Consider the following 25154-nt stretch of genomic DNA (forward strand, 5'->3'; position numbering starts at 1 on the left):
AAATCACAAGAGACAAAGAGAAGAGAATCCAACGAGATCGTACACGAAGTAGTATGGTATAGTATGGTATGGTATAATCAAACCCCCTTGCAGCGTTCACTCATTCATTCACAAAATCATATCTCATCCCATCGTATCGTATCGTACATACCGGGCCGTCCAGCAACCGTTCATAAGTGCTCGCTTGGCTTAAGCCATGGCTGGTTGGCTGGGACGGACGGACGAGGAGTCTAGAAGACTAATGTGATGGAGGCTTGCATTGATGGCTTTTGCTAAGCTGTTAGGTCGTGCTAATAAGTCGTGCTAAGCTGTGCTAAGTGTTTCTTGGGATGCGATCTTCAATCGAGTGGTCCATGGTTTGGTTTGGTTTGGTTTGGTTTGGTTTGGTTTGGTTTGGTTTGTGGTCTGGGAATGGGGGGTGAGGGAGGGAGTGGTTGATGGATGGATGGGTTGATGGATGGATGGATATGTTTATTTATTAATTGATACATTTGTTTATTAATTGGCTTCTTGATATCAAAGTTTGTTTGAAAGGTAACCTTGTTGCTTATCTATTTTCCTTTGATGTCTTGACTTTTTCTCCGGCTGGGAAATTCAGGGGGTGGATTCAAGATAAGGAATTGCAGGGCACGCTTGACTTTCCCAGTTTCAATCCGGGGCCCTGGAGAGGTAGTGGGCAGTGGGCAGTGGGCAGGGTGGTTGATTAATTCAAGGCACACACGAGACGGTGACAGGGGATTTTCAATGAAACATTTGATTCCACAGTGCGACCTATTCGGCCCTGGCTGGGTAGGGAATGGGTTATTAATGGATCGGGATCTGGAATTGGGTTTGCTACTGACCAGTTTAACGTTTAACTGGACGTTCAATCTCTGCCAAGGCGCAAGGCTCAAGGCTCAAGGCTCAAGGGAGGGATTGGGAGACTGGATGACTCTGTGCTTGGTGGTGTATCGACCTTTCATGATTCAGGGTGTTGGGAAAGCATGTATACGAACGACGACTGGTGTAGGAATTAGGGGTCCCTTCGGCTAGAAACACAATTGACTTTCATGTCTATCTTGTGTGTGTCGTGAGACAGACAGACGCGCTAGAGTGAGACGGGTGTGTGCAGCAATGCTGTGATGGATAGATACAATGGTGGGAGGGAGTAGAATGAATGGGATGGAGTCTTGCTATATGATGATGTGATGTGATGTGATGCGATATCCTACTCGCCTGCCTCGTTGCTCCTCTCCTTCTCTCCTTCTCCCCTTCTCCCCTTCTCTCCTCTGAATGAACAAACACCTTCATTCATCCATTCATCCATTCATCCATTCATTCTGAGAACGGGGGCGCTAGTCCTATCTAAGCACCCTCGCATGCCCATCCCTCGTACATCCCTCGCACACCCCTAGCATCAACATGACGTAGCTGACAAGAACCCGACCCATTGCCAAGAAGCAGACGAACGGGCGCAAGAAAAGAAAAAGAAAAAAAAAACCTTCACTCCATTCGGGACTCGGGAGAGACTCGCAACGCCCAATCAAGAGAAGATAGATATTGGTATTTATGGACACTCCCCGATTGAGGACATCGGGAAATGCGTTTGTGAGGAGATCTTCCTATCAAATCTCAATATTCGATACCCAGGTAGGTTGGTATGGAAAGAGTGGAAAGGGTGGAAAGGGTAGAAAGGGTAGAAAGGGTAGGTCTGTCTGCACGCTCTGTTTGTTAGTCTATCTTTCTGGCATTGATTGATTGTACTATGTATCTTGAAAGGCAAATCATCAACTTCCGATCGTCCATTTCTATTTTTGCTCCGATTTTGGTTCATATTTCATAGGTAGTCACATTCATATTCGCATTCATTCATTCACATTCATATTCAATTACATACCTTACTTAATCATCCAAACCTTTCCCCTCCCCTCCCCTTCCCTTCCCTTCCCTTCCCTTCCCTCTTCCATTCGTTACATCCTCCACCTCTCTTCTCCACTGTCGACGAATCTCTCTCCACTGTCATTGTCAGTTTCACGCTCACTTCCATCGTCATCATCATCTCGTCACTTTCGCTTTGGTCCCTTTTCTTGTTTCTCTCTCTTCCTCCTTCGTATATACTTTCCCTTTTCTTTTTCGAATCCCCATATATTCTTCATAAACTCCTATCGCCTCGTCGAGAACGTACGATCTTCAGCCAAATTTGTTCAGATCGACCTTGGGACCAAACAAACGTCTGGTATAGCTTTCGATTCTCCCAACTCCAATTAATCTGCCTACGGAGATTTCAATCCCTGAATTGGAATCACCTGCACCACGTCAAGATCCCTCACAGATCTGTTATTGATCGAATCCCCTTATCTTCCATGAGATCGTGGGGTTGATCCTGGGCCCAGTTTTGTAAACAGATCTACCCCATAGCACGACTTTTGGGAAATCTGTTCAACGTTCATTCTGTTTCCAGTAAAACTCTCAATATCATGTCAACGCCAATCCAAGAAAAGGAACAATTCTCCTTTCCAGCATTCCCAGCCGACCCTCACCAAACTCACCACGAGGAACCTTTTCGCCAGGAACGTCGCTCGTCTGACGAAGATGGAACTTTGGGAGACGAACATCCATACGAATATCGTCATGACCATCATGACCATCATGACCATCAAGATCAATACGCTGACAACAATCACTTGAAAGTTGCCACGAGTTTTTCCCATGACCCGGAACACCTGAGCAGAAGAGATCAATCGCCCTTATCTGCCGCTGCACAAAGGGAGCAGTCACGGCGACTTGACGATGACCTTGAAATGCTTCGGGTAGAACGTGTGATCTCGAATGAAGAAAAGGGTGATGGCAGCAGTATGGGTAAATCAATGAGGTCGAGATCCAGGGGGCCTAATAGAGAACCTATTGATGATTTCGACGTTGATACTACCCCTATACATGAGAAGACGAAAATATACAGACCGCCAGCACATCCGGCCACATCACTTGCAAAGTTCTTCAAAAAGGTCCACGGCTCTAGCGTCTTGGTTCGATATTTCGTCTACATCACGCCGTTGACGTTGCTCCTCTTAATCCCTGTTTTGTTTGGACTCCTTCTTTTCGAAAATGCCACGGTTGGGGGTGTCAAGCTCTTTTGGTTTGGTATCTGGTTAGAGATTGTTTGGTTGACATTATGGCTTGCAAGAGTGAGTGATCGATAGATACTTTGCAAAGCCGAACCTCGCTAATTACCCCTGAATAGATTATTGCCAAATGCATTCCTTATCCAATGGGAATCGTTTCTAGCTTATTTACAAATAATAACAAGAAATGGAGGGATCTAGGGAAATCACTAGAGGTTCCAGCGACTTTGTTCTTTTGGTGGCTGGCTGTTGAAATTTCCTTTCTCCCAACCATGAAGAACCACCATCTTAATGGAAACAAGGGCACTCGCAGTTGGGAAAACACCTGCAACAAGATCATTGTATCTGTGCTTGTCGGAGCCACCTTGAACTTTGTCGAGAAAATCATCATTCAACTCATTGCCATCAGTTTTCACTTACGAACCTACGCCGACAGAATCGAGATCAACAAATTTCAAATCCAGAGTTTAGTAAAGTTGTACAAGTATTCCAAGGAAAAGATTCTTGAGAAAGATGAGGATTTCATGGACCGTAGTGGGAACGCAGGTGGCACAGCGGGTGCGCGTACTCCGATGGCTTATGTCAACAAGGCTCAGAAAAATGCGAAGAATGTCTTTACCAAGGTTGGAGACGTAGCTGGTAAAGTAGCCGGAGACTTTACGGGAAGAGCTGTAACATCAAGTACTCACCCACATCAAGTGTAAGAATTCTTAAGGCTGTAGATTATGACTATGCTGATTGTACATTCTAGAATTCTTCAACTTCTCAACACGACAACCGGATCTCAAGTACTTGCTCGAAGACTTTACCGAACCTTTGTGCACGACGACATGGACACTATCCTGGCGGAGGATCTAACACTAGCTTTTGACAACGAAGAAGAAGCTGAGGCAGCATTTGCCATGTTTGATAAAGATCTGAACGGTGATATCTCGATGGAGGAACTCGAAACAGTTTGCGTTGAAATTGGACGAGAACGCAAAGCAATCACCGCTTCCCTCAAGGATCTGGACTCAGTCGTCAGCAAACTCGACGATATACTCTTATTCATCGTTGTTGTCATTACCATTTTGGTATTCGTCTCTTTGATTTCTACTTCTGCATCTGGTGTCTTGACATCAGCTGGCTCTACTGTCTTGGCTCTTTCTTGGTTATTTACCGCAACTGCCCAAGAGTTCTTGCAATCCATCATCTTCGTTTTCGTCAAGCATCCTTTCGATGTTGGTGACCGAGTTACAATCTACGGAAATACTGGGGCCAAGTTACAAGGAGATGATTATTTCGTGAAGGAAATTTCACTTCTCTTCACCGAATTCAAAAAGATGGAAGGTCATGTTGTACAAGCCCCGAACAGTTATCTCAACACTCTCTTTATCCTCAATCAGCGTCGTTCAGGAGGTCTCGCCGAAGCGGTTCCTATCACCGTCAAATTCGGCACTTCCATCGAGCAACTCGAACAACTGCGCGAAGAACTCGTCAAGTTTGTCAAATCCGAAAAGCGCGAGTACCAAGGCAAGATCATCACCGAAGTAACAACCATCTACGAAAACTACTCCATCACCTTCAACGTCGTCTTCTTCTACAAATCTAGTTGGCAAAACGAATTATTGCGTCTCCAACGCCGCAACAAATTCATCATCGCCATGATTTGCGCAATGGAAGATATAGGAATCCAAGGTCCACGCCAACGTCTCGCAGGTTTCACTCAAGAAAACCCCGTCTTCCTCAATGGTTCCTATCCACCTCCCTACAACCCCAACCCCGAACCCTCTGATTTAGGATCTGGACCAGGTCCCCGCTCAGGATCTCTCGCCCGCGAAAACTCACACATGGGTGAACACGAACCTCAAACCGGACCCCAGAACGCCCCAGGCGTCAACACACACCCCTCCATCCTCCGACGCCACGTCTCGGGCTCCCAATCCAACGTTCGTCGCCGCGGCGAATCCCTCTCCGCAATGAACAAACGCGTCGATTTCTCCCTCGGCATGCAAGGCATGTCCTCAGGCATGGACCTCGGCGACGTCTTCGACGACAAACCACGCGTGCGCGTCCCCGACGTAACCCTCACCTCTGCCTCTCCCGGTCCTCACTCACGAACCAGCCGCGAAAATCAATCCCGAGACCGCGAGGAGTCTCTTGCGCGGCAATCCACACGGGAGTCCCGCGACTCGCAACTCGCACAGGTCACGTCGGCGAATAGCACGCGCACGCATCGGAATCGCTTCTTCTCGCGCGGAAGAGGGAAATTTTCCGGTGGAGGTGGACCCGTGGATGAAGATGGAACGAGTTTGGATGAGCTGGAATCGGGATTGCATTCGCAGGGTAGGGATATGCATAGTCGAGACATTCACAGTAGTGAATTGAGAGATATCCCCGAAGCATCGGGATATTCGACGGCAAACGCAAGTCCAGGGGGGAGAATTGATCCGCGGTCCGGAGTGGTGAGTTCGCAGGCGGTGCAGAGTGATAGTGTGAGAGATAGGGGGGATTTGCCGACGGCGGGGAAGATTGGGGGACCGCCTCGACGGGCCTTTACGGGAATTTAGATTAGGTTGGGAAGAGGGGGAGGGGGGGTTGTATAGAATAGAGAGGAGGGGAGAGAAAGAAAAGGAGAATTCATGATATTTAGCGGGTGCGTGCGTGCATATAGAAGATGGTATTTGATTGCGAACGAGCGTTGAGCATAGATAGCGAGGAACGAGATTCAAGAAGTCAAGTAAGGAAGAAATCCTACAGGCGGGCGAATTTATGATCGATAGATCGATAGATGATTTTGAAATTTGCATTGGCATTGCCATTTGCACAGCACGATAGACGATAGAGAGAAGGCACTTAGGGCAGGGCAGGTAAACAATTACCTCGTACCTACGAGCTTAAGAGTAATGAATTATCTTAATTTCACTGTTATTACACTTGCGTTTGATTTACATGACACCCGATGAACGAATGCACATCCAGCATCCAATACAAGCAAACCCACCCAATCAGAATATCACCGTAAAATTAATAAAAAGATCCATTGCATTCTTGATATCTTCGCCACGAACCTAGCTACCAAAAGAATACACGATACTAACATGTACATTCAACGGATTTCGTTCCCAGCTGATATGCTCTCGCCTCGCCTCGCCTCACCTCTACTCCTCAACTGCAATGAACCCACCATGCGTATTTGAAAGGAAACACGAATAAACCAATCCCCATTCCCCATTCCCCATTCCCTCAAAGTAGAAGATAACACACTCAAAAAAATGCAAATTAAAAAAAACGAAACCAGACAAACATCGAAAACACCTTGTCAACACCTAATTCTACCGCATCAAAGAGCAGAAAGAAAAATCGAAGCCAATATTGTCTGGTCATGAATCTCATCTCTCGTAACACGTGCTCAACGAGCCAACCAACAGCTCAACTCTGTTCCGGTGTTTATACCTTAGAAGTCCCAGAAACCACCACCGGTAGCCTTTTGATTTTGGGCTTTGCCAGGGCGACCGTTGCGGAATTTGCTTCCTACACCGTTGAGGCCACCGGCTTCCTCGCCATCAGAATCATCTCCAAAACCCCAACTTCTGCCTGCACCTTTGCTACCGCCCATTCCATCACCCATTGTCTTGATGCCAGTATTTTGCTGATTGCGCTGGGAAGTCTTGTTGATTTCAGACAATGGTTCCTTGGTAGAAGTGGAGCGACTTGGTGAAGCAGGATCATTCTCCTTTTTGGCATTCTTCTCAATAGGTGATTGATCGTACGTGTCCCAGTTAGCACCCATCATCTTCACAGCCTTGGCTCTATCTTCTGCCATGTGAGTAGGAGGAGCCTGTCCAGTTACTGGTGATTCATCAGCCATGCTGAAATGCGGATTAAAGTCCTTGGTTCTGTCCTTGGCATTTGCAAGACCTGTAGTATTTTTCTTTGCTGGCGTTTCACTTCCATTCTCATCAAATAGAATGTCCTTGTAAAGCCCAAGTCCATTGTTGTTCCCCTGTCCACGAGGTCTTTCAACGATACGACGATCCTTTTGAGGAGTGGCTTCGTCTTGGAATTCAAAATGTGTCTGAGCATCCTTGCGAGGCTTCTCGGTTTTCTTGAATTTGACTGGACTATCCAAGACTTCATCATCACTGTTACCCCAATGACGAACTTCAGCTGCACGAAGAACTTTAGTAGGAACAACCTTTTGTGGGGTTTTGAAATCATCAAAGCCCCATTGACTTTTATGTTGACCCTTGCTACCCTTGCCAGTTGGTGGTCGCTCGGGTTCCTCTCCCTCGGGGGCATCGGTGAAATCGAAGTGCTCATACCTAGCTGGATTTGGGCGATACATGACATCCTTGGACTTCTCACGGATAGGGCTATCTGGTGTATGTTCTTCCTCATCGGCATCGAAGAGTCGAGATGGTGCGAATTTCTTGGAAGCGCCTGCTTTGGGGGGAGAAGGGCCATCGTCTACTGTCGAGGAATTCTTGTTAACAAAAAGATCATGATAGTCCCGAGGGGCTGGCTTTGCGGATACACTGGCAGGGACTTCGGCCGGACGGGACTTTGATCCAGTATCTTCACGGGGAGTAAACAAGGAAAGGCTTGCGTGCGGGTCGCGCAACACGTTCTTGGAATTACCTCTGGCGCGAGCGAGCGGGTCCATGTTCGAAGAAACGTCTGACATACCAGTATTCTTGACGCTTGATGCAATGAGCTTGATCTGATCCTTTCCATCCCGGATTGGCCAGTTTCGTCCAGTCTTTCCGATAACATCAATTAATTTAAGAAGTGAGCCCTGGTCCCAGTTTTGTCGAATTTGCTGGATCTTTCCGTTGGCATCGAAACTCACGATATGGATCTGCCACTATTAGTATGCGGTATACCAAAAACATCCAGCACCAAACTTACGATTGGAAAGGTGACGGTGCGATCAGCGAGAAAGTTGTCATCCAGTCCAGGTAAATAGGATCCTCCGGAGGTTTTGAATTCAATGGTTGTGTGGATTTCTGCGGCGATGGAGGAGGGTCCTTCTACAGTATTTAAGAAGGTTTCCTCCTTCTTCTCCAGTTGGTGGTTTTGTCCATTTAAATGCTTGACGACATCGGAAGCTCCATGAACAGTGATCAGAGTTGTAATGAAATGGAGAGAAGCATCAGTTGTGAGCAAGGAGGGGTTTGGGGCAGCCAGAAACTGCTTATAAGCAGATTGTAGTGACATTTTTTCGAGGTTGCGATGGTTTCTGTTGGAATACACAACAGATGCAGGTTGATGCAAAGAAGAAAGTTGTGGTCGACTATGAGGGATGGAGGTGTCTCAGATTGCGTGAACTTCAATGAATCCGGTACCGTATTGTTGTTGGCAAATTGTGGATATGAAGAGGAGGTTTCCTGTGGAAGGGGAGAGGATGGAAAGGAAGGAAGAGAGTAGATGGATAGTTGTATGTTTACAGATTCGCGATTTCTATTATCATTATCGTTGCCGTGTTCACTTTATTATGATGAATACGGTTTCGCCTAACAAAAACAAGATTTTCCATACAAACATTGAGATTCGATGTATAGGTAGGTATATATGTATGTCAATAAGTATATAACTTATATGTGTTACGTTTATTGCTTGTCACTCTTTCAATCACATTTGTTGTACTCGTATATACCAGATATACACATGCATAGGTGGGTAGGTAAGGCAAGGCTCTTGGAGATTCAGGGGAACTCAACAAGGCTGTGAGGGGAAACGTTTGGATTGATCCGGATTGTTTGTTTACATTGCTTCCTCTTTGCCCAATGAGATTTAGTCTTTCACACTTCACTGCCCTAGCAACGGTACTACTGCACGTCAAATGCGCCAGGGAAGCTAGAAGGATATGTTCTTATGTTTCAGAGCAGCGAATGGGGCAAGACTGTGATGAAATCAATAAGATGAGTTATATATGGGGATTAATGCTCGCTTTGATTGTATACTTCGTGCTGAACGGAGTACATTCTATAGTCGTTTGCGGGACTCCGAACAACAACCTCTCCTATACCATTGCATTATGGAGTATTCTTCAAAGTGTATACACAACAAGTAACATGCAGCACACTCATTGTCACTGCATGAGAGAATGATATAAAATAGCATCCAACTATCAACCCTTCAATCGGGTGACTGTTTTCGTTTCTTTGCTGTTCTTGAACTTTACATTCCGGTTTCTGTCTGATGATGGACTCAGATAACATGGCCCCGAGAATAAGAGTAGAAGAAGCTGTATTACAAGCTCGCGGCTACGTACGAGCGAATCTCAATAGACAAAACGACTTATCTAGGGTGCATCCTGATCGTTGAATGTCTCATACCATACTCAACATGTTGGAGATAATATCTATGTAGGTAAGCTTCATAACGTTTATGCTATTTGTTAAACACAATATTGAACTTAATTCATATCACCCAATCCCAAGGATTGTATCTATCAAATATAAAAATATCGAATCCGATGAGCTTTTAGGCTTAACATGCATGTTAGACTAGTAAATGATTAAAGGCTTCTTCCTAGGATAACAAGGGATTCGTTCATCATCTCTCCAAAAACTGCAATAACTCATTGCTTCGATCACCACTATCTCTCTCAGCCTCGTTAAAAACAGCATATCAAGAGACATCCCCCAGCTTTTTATTTGTACGTGTTTCCAGATCCCTCTCGATAGATATAATCACAGGAACTATTCTTGAACAGCCTCGGAGAAATGCTAATATCTAACCCTTTGAAGCCTCAAGATTTACCTTCAGGAAGACGAGAATACTATTGGAATCATCTCTTCTGGGAGAATACAATTCTAGTTGGTAAAATCCCCTCTTCAAAATAACAAAAATGGCTCCTATGTCTTCAAAATAAACCTTTGGTTTCTACAATATCAAGGTCCACTCCCACAAGAGCATCTTCAAATCTTGCTTCTAATCTAGTATCTATAATTCTAATCTACAACTACCATTTATCTCTCAAACTCGCTTTTATTTGTCTCCGACCCCTATCACTGTTGAGGTTATATTATCCATATCATCATTGGCATCCTTCCCAGGAAACTTGGGCCCAAGAGCAATATTCGTAGGATACAAGATATCGAGACATGATTGAACGTTTTTCTGACAAGGACGGATCCCTTTGTTGTTGTTCTGGTTGTTTAAGAAAAATCAGAAAAGAAGTCGACCATCATCGCTGATTTCATGTACTAACGAGGTAGTGACCGAGATATATTCTACATCCTCATTCCCAACGTTTTTCATCTTCAAACTAAAATTCCTCCGGGGATCCAAGGGATCAGGGATAACATTTTTGATAGCACAGTTGGCGGCGGAATTGTTGTTGTTCTGGTCAAGCATCGAAGCGAAGGGAAGTGGTTCATCTTCGCCGATGATAGAACATTCATCACCCGTTAGTGTAGGTCGAGCTGCGGTTTTAGTGTTATTGTTGTTTTCCATCACCAGTTCTAGAAGTGGTTCATCTTCTCTGCATGACTTGTTGATATGAAAACCGACATCGAGGCCATCGTGATGATTGAAAGACGACAGTGAGAAGAAAACCGAAACAGACAGATGCGGTTTGACACAACCCTTTGATGATGTGAAATATAATGGCTTTACATACTTTGCTCCTATATCCCGCCCCTTTCCCCCTTCTCCTCTCTACCCCGCAGTAGCATCATTCAATATCGCATAGGGTGAAAAGCCTCAATTCTACTCAAGTCTTACGCTCCGCTAGCTTATCAATCATAAGGGTGGAAAACGGAGCCAACGTGAATCCAGAAGGTGGTGCATAAACCGTTAGAATATTGTTCCATCAACTTAAACAAAACTTCGCTTGGCTGCAGGTTCGGATACTCGCCCATTAGCTATCGATCCATCGTGTAATGAATGGCGATCAGCATGAAGGAAGGAATCGGAAACATAAACTCCATTCATATGATACTCATCCACTTGATCAGTCACAGACACGTTTTCAATTTTCGTCTTTTATCCCTTTGACGAAACAAAGTAGTCTTCTTGTAAACGTCCAGGGCAGGATTTCCAAAGAGGATCAAAAGTGATGCCTCACTAAAAACACCCCGTTCATCTACAGAGTCAAAAGTATGGTGATCATAGCCGCATCATGAAACGCACGAATGATGACATCAAAGTTTGCAGAAAGGAAATACTATCATTCAGACAACCTCATCCACTCAAACTTCACTGCGTCCTTCTGAATTCTAATCTCCTCTCTCGTCCTTCCATTTTCTTCTTCTATCCTTCTCTCTCCGCTTTATCTTCCTTACCAGCCCAAGTTCCATCAAATCCACGTCATTTCCTTGATATTTTGGCGCAGATTATCGTGAACGGTCTATCAACTATGAAATGACCAGTTATGGAGATTGAAAAATTATAGGGACTAACTACCACTTTGTGATGGTGCTTTGTCCGTCGCCATTCTCGATCCCTAGCATCGAACAATCAAGACAGTGGTATCTTAAGAAATCATCTTTCTCGCCCAATGAAGCAGATGAAGCTCTACTAACACCGGTATCTTATGCCTGCCGCTATAGTAACATACTGAGCGATCTATGAAGTAGTCAGGAGTATTGACATTGAGCAAAATATCGTCTGTATCATATTGTCTACACTTGTAACAATGTGGTCTTCCAAACTGAGGCTATTGGGCATCAAAAAGGAATCTGACTTGTGTTAATTAACACAATACTCGGTGACTTATCTGAACCCAACTTCTCTCTGTTGTAGTGCCAGTCTCGCAGGTCTTCTTGAAAATAAGAGAATAAGAAAATAAGAAAGTAAATTTAGTACAGCATCTCGAGAGCATAGAGATTAGATAGGTCCTTTCGTTGTCTCAGGCGAACCCATAAAATATCCGAGCTTAACAGTAGTAGCCTTCCACCCTCCACCCTTCCAGAAGCTCCCCGGCTACCCCACCTCAAGCTTCATCTACCTAACAACCATCAGATCCTCAGCCTTGAGCAGTAATATAAACTTGAAAGTTTTCTGGCACAATTCCACAGTGCTAAGACAATCAAGGTAACTTTATTGATCATGGTATCTCAAAAGATAGCAGAAGCTCTGCAGCAGATTGCAAGCTCAGAGGAAAAGCAACAAGGCTACACCACCCTCCTTTCAAACGCTCAATTCACATCTACACCAGCAGAGTTACCTGACGACTTAATCGCTATATTCGATGCCATATTTGCAGATGCTTTAGGCATAGTTGCTACGCGATCTGTTATCGTGTCATTTGTCGATGCACTCAAAGCCATCAATGACAATGAAGCCAAGGTCACAGTCGGTCAACATGCCTTATCGACACTTAGTGAACAAGCATCCTCATTCGAAGAACAAAATGCGCAAATACGTGAGCTGATGGCCACAGCGTACGAAGACGACGAAGATAACCTTGCAGCTGCCAAAATATTAGCTGGCATCGTTCTGGAATCATCGCAACGAAAAGTCACAAATGAGGAGAAAGTTCGTTGTTGGATTCGTATTACTCGCAACTATCTCGAGGTGGACGATACAACGCTCGCAGAGCAATACCTGAACAAAGCCAAGAACGTTATTTATACAGTCGAGGACCGTGATCTGAACCTGCACTTTCAACTCAGTCAAGCACGTATCCATGATGCCAGGAGGAATTTCTTAGCCGCTGCTCAAGGTTACCAGGATATCAGTTTCTTGCCTGTCATCGCCGAGGAAGAGCGTTTGCACACTCTCAGTATGGCCATTAAGTGTGCTGTTCTGGCACCTGCTGGTCCCCTTCGAAGCCGTGCTTTAGGCAGGTTGTATAAGGATGAGCGAGCTGCTGGATTAGACGAATTTAGTATTTTAGAGAAGATGTTCCTAGATCGCTTATTGTCTCCCGAAGAAGTATCTAAGTTTGCAGAAGGTTTGGCTACACATCAACTCGCAAAGACCTCGGATGGTACCACTGTCTTGCAAAGGGCAGTTGTGGAGCACAATCTAAGGGCTGCGTCGAGATTATACAACAACATTCGCTTCGAGGCTCTTGGAGAGATATTGGATCTTGATGGAGACAAGGCCGAGGAAACTACCGCAAGTATGATTGAACAAGGTCGATTAGTCGGTAGGATTGATCAAGTAGAGAGGGTCATTTGGTTCGAGGGTGGAGAAGCTACTGGGGAGAAAGGTAGCGGTAGATCCGAAGGGATTGTTGGAAGGGAACTGAGAAGATGGGATGCTAATGTTCAAAATTTGGCCGAAGAAGTTGAGAAAGTGACTTCTGAGTTGCAGCTAGTTTATCCGGTGAGTAAAATTGTACATCATCCGTTGGCACCGCTAATGTTGGTTTAGGATTTTGTCGCTGCAAATCTGGTGGTATGAGAATAGGGATGATGCAAATGAATTACACGATACAAGCCTGGCGTTAGGTGTGGTCACTGCATACCAATAGAGGAGTTCAAAGTGACGATGTTCACCATGACATTTATGATAATAATGAAAGATAGATCAATATGATCATTAAAAGCACGACTAATACTACATTGTCTACCCTTTTCAGTTATAACGGTGCATTTTCTTTACATTTGAGCCTCTTGACTCAAGTCGTTAGCCTCATCGATCATCAAGATATTGTATACCTATCGACCGCTCCTCGGGATACTAGCTATTCTGGAGCATCAGAGGTTTTTGCCCTTGTTCATTTATCGATTCTTCAACAGACATCAATCTGTGAAGTTCAACACCAATCAAAGCCCCCATCCGATCATAGCCCTCTTCTGTGAAGTGTAAGCCATCGGTCCAGATTCGTCTACGTTCCTCTTCTGGCATTCTCCAATATGGTATAGCATCATGAAGATCCAGTACATGACTAGATGCGATTCAGCATTCACCTCAGGGTCTCACAAAGTACACACTCACAAATTTTCAGCTTGATGAGCACGAATCATACCATTTAGGTAATCTCTTCGCTGGTCGAGTTCTGGTCCACAACTACCACATTCTGGGATAGTCAATGCCAAGACTTGAGTTCCTCGAGCAAGGGCGTAATCCCAGACTTTCATCAGATACTCAAAGACGATATCGACATCTTGATTTTGAGTCAGATCGTTCGTGCCTCCTAATATGACCATCCAGCTATAAGGTATTTCAATCTCATTATCTGGGCCCGGTTAGTCATGTTATATGGGCATATAGGTATTCACAGCATCAACCCCGCCAAGAGAACCACAGTCACAAACACAGCCAGTATATAGAACAGGAAGTCACTCACACAAGATATCTAGTCTTGGTAAGTAGTGTCCAGGGGGACTGACAACTTGATCTCCAGGCAATCCTCGAACATCTGTTTTTATCGAGATATAGGGCGAGGAGGTTTGGAAAGTATCCTCCAATGCAAGGGCGTATGGATGATTGGATGGCCACCCATGTGTCAATGAATTGCCAAAGCACAGGATGTGAGCCGGACTCATAATGAGCATGATGATGATAGGAGGATCAGTCGAGTACCCCGCCTTGTTAGTATTTTGTGGAGTGTATCTGTTACCGGGACAGTGTCTCTGTTTACTCGCAGGATGCGGACAGTGGTAACGACGAGTCTGGGAAACCTTTGATGGAACGACTGCTGGGGAAGTAGAAAATTGATAAGACTTCCTCACAGATGTATTGAAAGCAACTTACAGCTTCTAATTGTTTTTCATAAATCAAACAATAGCTTGGAGCGTGGTTCAAATGTGTACAAAAACAGAAGGAAGCTCTAAAGTGTGCGGGATCTTCCGGTTGCCTACCCGGGTTACGGTTGCCCTGCCATGTAAACAATCAAATCTAATTTCACCCGCGAAAAAAGAACCTAGAAATACCCAACCTCATCTTAAAAACTTCACGCGCCATTTTTACGCGCATCTTCCCCCGATTCTGTCATTATTCTGCTTGAAAAGAGGATGTAATAAATTGGAGCCAGATTACATAATTTTTGATTCATATCGACCAAATATCGACATTCGATTCACTGCTGAATTTCCATCACATCGCCTCAATGGCGACAGCTTCACCAACCCCAATGGGGTCGAGTCAATTCGCAGCTATCCGAAGACCTGCCTCACGGAATGCATACAAACAGCCTCCTAACCGACCGTCTTCTACCCGTCCAGATACAGAAGCAGCTCGACATTATTCGCTCAACGACAGCTCCGACGACGAAATTCCAATGCCGATGAAATTGAGTGCCCTAACCAAAGCTTTACTAGACGACGAGGCCTCAGTTGTTGAAACCCCAATCGCTGCTCGTACGACACCAGAGCACCCTCAAACATCACACACAAGAGTGGAGAGTGCGGGTATATTGGGGTCATCTACCAGGGGGAAGCAATCGCCGCTTGGGAGCCGTGAAAATAGCCCTACCTATCCACGACGAGTTGTGCGAGTGAGTGGCACGCCTGGCTCTACATCGCTACGGAGAGGTCCTTCATTATCCAGTGCGGTTCAGAAGCACAATGAACAGCAAGCAGCACCAAAAACGGAAGCAGGCGCATTAGATCTTAGCACGCCAGCACCAGTACCTCGAACCGTACGAGTATCTATCGGTAGAACTTCAATTGGCTCTTCCGGAAGACCTTCTGGTAGATCAGAATCCCCACAACAGGAAAACGAGTATGAGAATGAAGGGCAATATGAATATCCTTCAACAGTTACAAGGTCACATCTAGCTGTGAGCCAGGGAAGTGTATCGAGATACAATCCCTCTACCGTAGGCCGTTCGAGGTATGGCGAAGAAGTAGGATTGCAAAGTTCGATGAGAGTCAAGAGGGGTGCAGTTCCCAAAGTTTTTGGAACATTCATGAGAGGCCCGGCTCGCAGAGGACGACCACGGATATCTCAGTCAGATGAAGAACAGAGCCCAATGGAGGAGAATGCAAACAGCAATGAAGTCGGATCTAATCAAGAACCTCAAAGTCAGGAATCGCAATATGGGGAACAAGAAAGCCAGAATAAAAGTCCAACGCCAGAGTTAGAATTAGCTAGGCGGGCTCCCATCTCCTCGTACAGAGACTACGCCTCTTCAGGCAGTCCTAGCTCGAAGAACGGCTTAAATTCAGCCCTGCATTCTAGGTCGCCACCACCCCCCACTTTATCTAGTTCTCGCGGATCTGATCCTCGCTCCGTTCCCTCTGCGTCGAAGCAACAACCCGTGTTCAAGATACCAGCTCCACGTCCAGGTGTTCCTGCAACTTATGATCAAGAAAATGATGCGCCTCCAACATTTAGGCGGAATAAACAGCCTTCAACAAACACGAATAGTGCGGAAAAGCAAACTCGGCCAGAAAGCTTCGATATACGTGCCAATGGGTCTCCGGAGAGACGTCCTCTGGCTGTCCGGAGTCAGAATACTCCTCGAAGACCTGCACCACCCCCACCAAAGATGTCGGTATTAGAGGCCGCGACCAGTACTGCGGGTGCCGCTACTACATCTCACGCCAATAACCGAAGAAATAGGCTGAAGGTCAATGGGAAAATATTCACACGTTTGGATGTCATTGGGCGTGGGGGTAGTTCGAAAGTATACCGAGTGATGGCAGAGAACTCGAAAATATTCGCATTGAAGCGTGTTTCCTTGGAAGATGCAGATGAATCGGCTATACGTGGTTTCAAGGGCGAAATCGACTTGTTAAAGAAGCTAGGCTCAGTAGAAAGAGTAATTCACTTATATGACTACGAATTGAATGATGAGAGAGGAGTCCTTAGTGTGGTAGGTTTTGTTCTTCGCATTTATTATATAGGGCAAGTTAACTAACGTTCACCCAGCTTATGGAGATGGGAGAATTGGATATGAACACAATCTTAAATCTGCGCATGAAATCTGAGCAGGCCAAGTTGGACATCAATTTTGTTCGCTACTACTGGAAAGAAATGCTTGAGTGTCTCCAAGCTGTTCACGCTTACGATATTGTTCATTCTGATTTGAAGCCTCACAACTTTGTGCTTGTTCAAGGCCGCCTCAAGCTGATAGATTTCGGAATCGCCAACGCAATCCAAACAGAAGAAACTGTAAACGTCCATCGTGAAACACAAATTGGTACTCCAAATTATATGTCCCCTGAATCCCTCATGGACTCAAACGCTTCTGATGGGAGGAATCGCAACGAACCAAAACTCATGAAACTCGGGAAACCATCCGATATATGGAGTCTGGGCTGTATACTTTATCAAATGACCTATGGTCGTGCTCCATTTGGTCATATTCAAAACCAACTGCAGCGTTGCCAAGCGATCATAAACTTCAGCTATGAGATCGAATATCCAGCATACGGTGTGGGTGGTGTTTTGGTTCCAAGCTCTTTAATTCGAACCCTCAAAAACTGCCTGAACCGAGATCAGCACAAAAGACCATCGGCAGAAGAACTATTAGGGGACAACGACACATTTTTGAATCCGTTAGAAATCGATTTGGATAAACACTTTCCCATGTCAGAAGAATTGCTAGGCAGAATTTTGCAAAATGTTATACAAAAATGCGAAGCACTAGGAAGAGTGCCTAGTGAAGGAGAACTCTTGACTTCCTGGCCTAAAGGCTATTTCGCAAGTTTACGGAAGGCCGAGAGAGGTGGGACATGATTTTCATTGAACACATTGAAAATACGAATTGGAACGGATCATGATGATTAACGCAAGCAAATGGAGTTTGTGAGCTGGATAGAAGGTGTTCGGCGTTTACTATTATTGTCATTACCTTGCTCGAAGATTCAGAGACAGGTGGCATCATAGAAAAAGAGATTAGGCGGTAATTAATGTGTTTAAAGTATTGTATGATTGGATGGATAGGAAAAGAATGGCGTTTTGGGTATCTTTTTTCTCTTTCCCTTGGTTGTGGTTTGGGAGTTTGTAGGATATACCAAATTCAGTTTTAGTTTCTATTATCAATTTAAGAGGAGGGGAGGAGGGAGGAGAGATGAATGAGAATTTTAAATTTCAAATCCTGCGTCTTGTGCAAGAATTTCGTGATGTGAAGTTGGAGTTGCGTTCCATGATTCGGTGTTGATTGAATTTATTCGTGCTTTTTGTCTTTTACTGTTCCCGAAAAGGTTGTGTAAAGGTAGTGATAAGATGATTCTACTTATTTGGATTACTTTATTATTCGAGTTAAAACATAGTCTAGTCTTCTGCTTTCCCCTTTCACCAACATCCATTTGTTTTACGGCTTCATAGATTACTTCATGTACATACACGGCTTCTCTCTGATCCAAGTCCACTAGTAGGTGTATGGATTGACAGAACACTTTTCAATTCTCGATATTTTTAATAATTTACCTTTTCAGTTGTTTGATGCCAGTTTCTGCCTTTTCATAATTCAAACTTTGATAAATCGTTATATTGGTTTGTACAATATGTAAATTAACATTTTACAAGATATTTCCAAGTCAACTTTTGTAGTATCCTGCTAATCCGCATATCTCTTGGTGGATCCTCACCCTTCTTGCTAACTTATGAAATGACTTAGCCATTGTGTATTCAGAGTCCAACTTGAATTGGTGATTAACGTAATGGGCTGGGTGTTTGATGAAGATATTGCAAAGGATATTGAGATGTTGAATATGGAGAGAAAGAGATTTGGAGTCAGATGATGCGTTGGGTGCTTTAGGGGCTTTGCGTCTCCCCTTTTAGAGACTTCGGGTACGAAGAAGAGCGGAGGGCGAAGAATAATGCAGGGAGCTGCTTGGGAAATGGGGAGTGGAAAATATAGCTATGTATCTGGAGACGCAGTTGGTAAATCAACCGTTGCGGCGAAAATGCAGAAGGTTGTATCAAAGATTGCTCGGATTGCGAAGGTGTTTAGATTTGACTGAATGGGGCTCTATAGCTCGGTTCTCTCTTTGAATACTTAATCTCCTCTTATATATGAAAAACAGGAGAGAGAGATATTTGTAATTTGAAGGGCATTTAGTCCGACTCGGCTGATGGCGTTTAACATGGGTTCGAGTAAAAGGTGATTACATTGAGTGTGAATTATGAGGGGTCGAATACAAATAAGGGACCTCGAGGGGACGAGGGGACATGGGATTTCTAGGTTTTTTAGGTTAAACTCAGGGAAGGTGGGGAGATTAGACGAGCGCACGGCTCATTACGTCATCACCAAATTATTGTTTAATCATCAAAGGTCAACTTCACTTGACATTCTCAAATCTTGAGAATCGCAAACAAATCATATCCCCGCAAAGTTACACCAAATTGCCATGCGATCGTCAATGATACCACGAAGTCTTATGCGCTCATGTAGGACGGCTTCTACTCGACCTGCAATCGTTCGCCACACAGCTCTCGTTTGCCAAACCTGCCACCAGCAATCCAACCCTCTTTTCCAAGCTGCGGCAGCAATTTCCTCCCGCAGAAACGCATCTTCGTCCACGAACCCCTCGCCATCTGCTTCGCCAGAACAAACGACTCCTCCTTTCGCCTCAACCCCGCAAACCCACTACGATCTTTTCCCCCTCACTCTTCCTCGCGGCCCGCCACCCTCCGGCCCCTTCCACGTCGACGTTCGTGCGCTGCGCAACGAATTTCTCCGTCTACAGGCAAGCGCACACCCAGACTTACACTCAGCATCGAATAAAGCCCGCGCCGAAGCTACTAGTGCTTTAATCAACGAGGCATACAAAACATTACAATCGCCTCTGTTGCGTGCGCAATATCTGTTGGGACTTCAGGGAGTAGATGTACATGATGAGACTGGAAAGACAGGAGGGGAAGAGGGGGATAATGAGTTATTGATGGAAGTTTTGGAGACAAGAGAGGAAATGGAGGAGGCGGAGGAAGAGGGAGACTTGGATGGATTGAAGGCTCGAAATGAGGAGCGAATTGTTAAGAGTGAGGATGTGGTAGGGAAGGCTTTGGAGTCTGGGGATATGGAGACGGCAAGGAGAGAGACGGTCCGGTTGAGATATTGGGTCAATGTGAGGGATAGTTTGCATGCGTGGGAGAAGGGCAAGCCGGTTGTTATGGTGCATTGAGGAAGTTTGACGGGCATTGGGAAGTGGGTAGAAGCCATGGGTTCTTCGCATTCTATATCGTTTTTGACTACGACTTTGAGATATTCCCAACACGGACATCAGGCGATAGTACTTGCGTCGGGCTGAATCAGTCGTTCAACACACGGCAAATGAAGTTGGCTTTGGCTCAACTCAGAAACTATTTTCATGAGGTGGCTGAGATGTGGCAAAAATACTGCCTCATCAACCCAAATCGATCAAATCAACACATCACATCTAGTCCGAAAGGATGCTCCTCCACTTCCTCTCAACGATTCCAATACAAGGTCGCAGCGGCCCGAGAATACAAAGCGCTACCTGCATGTTTATGCTAGAAGTTTGAACGCATGTTCTTAAGGAACATTTAAAAAAAGATTAGAGGCGGAAACTTAAGGTAAAAGCATTTTGAGGGTAAATCATGCCCAAAATTTAGATATACCCGGCTCGAGCAATCAACGAAGCCTCTTTACAGTTCCCTATTGTATAATAAAAAATTCACAACTCCGGTTCGTTCTCATCTACTTGTTCTTTTGCGTATGGGTGGAAATGGCGCTCTGAACCTAACCAGTCTGTTCAACAGAAGATCGAGAAGAGGCTACTAATGATAGTTTCAGCATCAGTCGCCATGGCGAACTATTTCAAGACGTAGGTATCTCAATCATAGACTGTTGTCCCATCTAGCCATGTAATTGTTCATATCGCCATGAGAACTTATGTCTTCTATAATCTTTAATTGATCAGATGTTCCAAATGGAGCTGACTCGTCTAATGTGTCGACTGGCAGCGATATTCATATTGAATTTGAGGTGGAGGTTCGATAGCTTGATTGAAAACATGGAGCGATTGATCAATCTGTAGATTGCAGTCCTTGTAATCTCTCACGCCCTTCCAAACTCTGTTTTGAACCCATATTACTCCCGATTCTTTCCTCCATTACTTGATCATCACCTCCCCCCAAACCCTCTTTTTAAATCCCAACCCTATCCACTAATTCCCCTCCCCCCATATTCTACCTCTCAGATTATAACCTCGAATTCTCATACATCCTATTGCTAACTCTATCCGGCATCTTCCAATTCCGAACCAACCTACAATCCGTATTTTCTCCATACGTAACCCCCCCCCTTTCTCCTCCGTCAACAGGTTTGAAGCCTTCCCAGGAACATTCAAAGGCCTGCCAGTAGGTGTATGGACTGACTGACGGGACACTACCAAAATTGACTCACAAATATCGTTTGAGATATCGGTTTTTCATTTTTTAAGAATTGCTACAATGATTCATTCGAGATTGAATAATGCAAAGATAGATTCCGATATCACACAGTTGAAGAATGCAATAATCAAAATTATCCAAAGTCGAAGAATACCTCATTGGTTCGCACACCCCACTGGCAGCCACCTCGATGACTAGCGCAGACCACATGTTTAGGAAGCGGAGGAGCCTTTGTTGCGGATGTTTCATTGAATGTGGGATTTTCATTCTTTGGTAAGAAGAATAGCCATGTTGGAAAGAAGTTCGTAATGTATATATGATTGGGACTTGGGCACATTGGTAGTTCTAGTCCCTTGTGGCCCGGGGGAGCTTGAATTAAAGTCTTGCGAGTACTTCTATTGACGAATATTTATATGGTGAATCTGGCTGCGCCTTGATGGTTCAATATATACTCGTCTAGACACTTATTATTATCATAGAAAGAGGATATGTATAGATGATCAGAAACGAAACTCCCATCAAACTCACACTCGCCACTCTGCGCGCATGTATCTTACGATAGACCCCATCCCATATACACCATGCTATGCTGTTCATCAACATGCACTTCCTTCCCCAACAAACCTCTATAATTCTCACGGACCTTTTTCTCCATCGTCTACAAATCGTCTCCCCTATTCCTCACTTACCTCAAATCCTATGAAACCTCCCTATATCTCCAAGCCTACATTACATGGTGTGAATCCACAACTCACTTACAACCCAAGTTCTCTGTGCATACCATCTGCACCTCTATATCTCTATATCCCTAGACATGCCAAGCTTCTCCATAGTATCCCAACACGAACACAACGGCAATTCCATGAACCATCAACTTACCTACTTCAACCATATAAAAACACACTTCTAGAAATTTTTATCACTGCCGCGCATAATACGCATCACATATATGGAACAAACTCGTTCGACATCTTCACAGACAAAATGATGGTGAGCATCAACAAAAGTGGGTAATATTCGCTGTGTTTCTATAATAAATATACACAGAAACTTTTCTATTCCCACCAATTTTTCACAATTCCAACAGACAATTATACAGTCCGGTGAAGAGAAGAAGAAGAAGAAGAAGAAGAATAAAAAGACAAGCATATGCCTAAATAAAATCTATAGAAGAGGAAGAAGACCCAGACGCCAATTCGCTAGCCACAGACGGGCAGATAGCAGTACTCACGTTACAAATGCTCTCATTAAAGGTGTTAATTGCATCTCCTCATGACGCAAAGACAATATAGTATATCCAGAGAAAAGGGTGATTTTTGTCTTTTCGTTTTCGTAACCGTAATGGGACATTCCCGTTCAAACTCATTCATCCGCCAATTATCCTTCCATCCGAATTCGATCATAATCTTATGAACTGCCATTCGCGGCATCCTTTGGCTTCGATTTTCCCATGATCTTTTGCCATGCCTTGATAACCAGATCCTCCTTGAACCTCTCCCACCATGTTCTGTTCAAGAAGTTACTCAACTCCCTGTAATTGTACATCTCACCCCAACAATCACGTCCCCATTCACAACCTGCCATATTCACCAAGAAATCCCGATCATGTTCATCATAATGAATGCGCGTATCGTTTCCATTATCCGAGCATGCTCCAGGTGGGAAACTGTTGATTTTGCGCTGGGGAATAAATGCGGTATGAGGACGGATCCAAGGTTGGTTGATGTACAAGAATTCGAGCGCGTCTTGTTCTTTATGTTCCCATTCCATGTGTTTTTGTTCGTAGCCGACAGGGTCCCACCATACGTCGAGGAGGCGGTCAGTCCATGCGCTGCGTTTGACGAAGAAAGAACCGAGATTGAAACCAGAACAATCTTGTGGAACTATAAGGTTTATAGAGCTTGTTTGACCGTCTCCGACTTTGCTACGCGATTCGGGATCTAGATAGGGAGATTCGAGAGGGTGTGTTATGTTCAGTGGGTTGTAATCATTGATATCGCGGTAGGTGTTTTTGGCTAAGCTGTTGAAGATGTGGGATTGGAGGGAGTAGGAAGGTTCCATAATGAAGGTGTTGAGGTCGAGCCACCAAAACCTGCGCAGTGTTAGCTTGTAACCTTCATTTATTGCATATCAGAGTCCAAATTACCATTCAGCTTCAGGATATTTCCTCAGGGAATTCCGGATAGTGTCAACCTTTTCCCAACTCTCTCTCCATTCGTGTGCGTATCTCTTCTTGGTGCTCATGTCCACGATCTCCAATTCATATCCCCATTTGTTTGCGTATTTGCGTTTGTTTTTCACGCTGTCCCTTTCGATTGCCCATTCCCTTGGTCCCTTCCACTCCATAACTCCACCTCCTTGATTTGCTGCCAGTATTATAACGAACTTTTTGCCCCCTCCAAGATGCGTTGCTCGGCGCCACCAGTAATGTAAAGCTATCTCGAGGTCAGAATTTCTCGCGGTTCCCCTGCTCGATGAATTGACTTACGTGTAGAATAGAAAAGAATTATCATCATTACAAACCCCAAAACAATCATAAATCGCATCCTCATCTTGCGACTGACTCTCGCAAGAGCGTTTCTTATGCGTGCCAGCTTTGAGGAACCTAAGAATCGTCCGCGCCCCAATTTCTCTTTTTCCGCATAACTGCCATCGCCTCCCATGTGAAAATGCGGCAGACTGTTTGATATATTTCTGATGTGTCGATTGAAGAAGCCATTGTTTTTGGTTGAAAATGAAGGATAACCATTGACTTCCTCGCTCTTTGCTCTCGCAGACTCCCAAGTCACCGAACCTCCATTTCCGCCTGTCCTTTGCATTTTATTTGGGCTGGATCTTCCACTGACATTGGCATAAGGGCTTGAAAGGCCTGGACTAGCCCATCCTCCTCCAGGTCTTGGAGATGGACTTCGCGATAGTGACATTGAACCAATCGGTGTTCCAGGTATAGGTGATAACACCCGGGTGGAGGTATGGGAGGAAGTTCGTTCTTCAGGCTCAATTCCCGTCTTTATGTGTATTGATGACCGTTTTCGATGATGTTGGTGGGAGGATTTCAAAGAAGAAAGACCGGAGGACGCCAGCTTGACGAAGTGACCCAAGAAAGTCAAAAAAAATAAATAAACAATAAGTTTACTGAGACACTATAACTAGCCCGTTCCTAAGGCCTTACTCGAGCTTTCCAAAAAAAATCGACTCGCGACCACTTCTATTGATTGAATTCGTTGGCCGAATGCAAAGTGTCCTGAGGTTCTTGGCGTTCTGGCGTTCTCTCGTGTTATGTTTTTAGATAAGGGAAGGTGTACTCTATGTCAATTTGTGTCTGCTTTGAGAACGACTGGCTTGAGCGTTTTGTTGAATTGCGTTTTGCAGTCCTACGTGGAAGAATTGGATACGATATACATGTGTGTACGTGTGAATAGTCTGAGTAGATGCGCAGCAAGACGTCAAGATGGGATGGCAAGAAGGAAAGGAGAGTAGAGATGGATTACACCGTGTGCTGGACTATTTGCCCAAGTAGATATATGTAGCTGTTCCTCTGTTCCTGCAGCTCACAATCCTTTCTCGTTTTCTCTCTCTTTCTCTTTCTCTTTCTCTTTCTCTTTCTCCAGTTATTAATGAAATGGCCCCAAATCTGAAATTAATTTTGTCTTGGGTAATTACGCTTCGTTGATAGGGGTAATCTAGTGTTAATCTAGTATTAATCTAGTATTACATTGCGCCTTATTATATCTTGACTGCTGCGACTAGATCCACTGGTGGCCCTGCTGCTGCTGGATAAACTGGAGATCCGATAGCAATTTCTTATCATTTGCCTTGGTGCAGCTATCCTCGTCTCATCTGTCGACTGTGTGCTGGGGAGGC

General features: G+C 44.7%; 7 protein-coding genes across 8 annotated transcripts; 4 read left to right on the plus strand and 3 right to left on the minus strand.

The window, feature by feature from the left end:
* Positions 1-1641: 1641 nt before the first annotated feature.
* Positions 1642-6016, plus strand: BCIN_02g03960 (hypothetical protein). The gene is made up of 3 exons (XM_001553717.2): positions 1642-3164; positions 3221-3801; positions 3853-6016. Exons 1-3 carry the CDS (start codon positions 2457-2459, stop codon positions 5648-5650), a joined length of 3087 nt encoding a protein of 1028 aa, XP_001553767.2. The 5' UTR covers positions 1642-2456; the 3' UTR covers positions 5651-6016.
* A 2-nt stretch (positions 6017-6018) lies between these two features.
* BCIN_02g03970 (hypothetical protein) lies at positions 6019-8677 on the minus strand. Of its 2 annotated transcripts, XM_024691285.1 has the most exons (3): positions 7992-8677; positions 7770-7941; positions 6019-7553 (listed from the first exon to the last, which is right to left on the minus strand). In XM_024691285.1, the coding sequence occupies exons 1-3, from the start codon at positions 8298-8300 to the stop codon at positions 6538-6540; spliced, it is 1497 nt and encodes a 498-aa protein (XP_024547055.1). In that variant the 5' UTR covers positions 8301-8677; the 3' UTR covers positions 6019-6537. The 2 variants fall into 2 exon arrangements, with proteins under 2 accessions (XP_024547055.1, XP_001553766.1); XM_001553716.2 differs by having other exon boundaries at positions 6019-7941.
* Positions 8678-12002: 3325 nt separating this feature from the next.
* On the plus strand, positions 12003-13603 carry BCIN_02g03980 (hypothetical protein). The gene is made up of 2 exons (XM_001553714.2): positions 12003-13364; positions 13413-13603. Exons 1-2 carry the CDS (start codon positions 12141-12143, stop codon positions 13440-13442), a joined length of 1254 nt encoding a protein of 417 aa, XP_001553764.1. The 5' UTR covers positions 12003-12140; the 3' UTR covers positions 13443-13603.
* A 5-nt stretch (positions 13604-13608) lies between these two features.
* On the minus strand, positions 13609-14773 carry BCIN_02g03990 (hypothetical protein). The gene is made up of 3 exons (XM_001553713.2): positions 14332-14773; positions 13980-14220; positions 13609-13929 (listed from the first exon to the last, which is right to left on the minus strand). Exons 1-3 carry the CDS (start codon positions 14537-14539, stop codon positions 13722-13724), a joined length of 657 nt encoding a protein of 218 aa, XP_001553763.1. The 5' UTR covers positions 14540-14773; the 3' UTR covers positions 13609-13721.
* A 137-nt stretch (positions 14774-14910) lies between these two features.
* On the plus strand, positions 14911-18026 carry Bcmps1. The gene is made up of 2 exons (XM_001553712.2): positions 14911-16803; positions 16860-18026. Exons 1-2 carry the CDS (start codon positions 15094-15096, stop codon positions 17667-17669), a joined length of 2520 nt encoding a protein of 839 aa, XP_001553762.1. The 5' UTR covers positions 14911-15093; the 3' UTR covers positions 17670-18026.
* Positions 18027-19138: 1112 nt separating this feature from the next.
* Bcjac1 lies at positions 19139-20817 on the plus strand. The gene has a single exon (XM_024691286.1). It carries the CDS (start codon positions 19286-19288, stop codon positions 20057-20059), a length of 774 nt encoding a protein of 257 aa, XP_024547056.1. The 5' UTR covers positions 19139-19285; the 3' UTR covers positions 20060-20817.
* Positions 20818-22278: 1461 nt separating this feature from the next.
* Positions 22279-24864, minus strand: Bcmnn10. The gene is made up of 3 exons (XM_001553709.2): positions 23779-24864; positions 23437-23725; positions 22279-23382 (listed from the first exon to the last, which is right to left on the minus strand). The coding sequence occupies exons 1-3, from the start codon at positions 24212-24214 to the stop codon at positions 22698-22700; spliced, it is 1410 nt and encodes a 469-aa protein (XP_001553759.1). The 5' UTR covers positions 24215-24864; the 3' UTR covers positions 22279-22697.
* Between the last annotated feature and the right edge of the window lie 290 nt (positions 24865-25154).

Source organism: Botrytis cinerea, chromosome 2, assembly GCF_000143535.2.
Source record: "Botrytis cinerea B05.10 chromosome 2, complete sequence".
NCBI lineage: Eukaryota > Fungi > Ascomycota > Leotiomycetes > Helotiales > Sclerotiniaceae > Botrytis > Botrytis cinerea.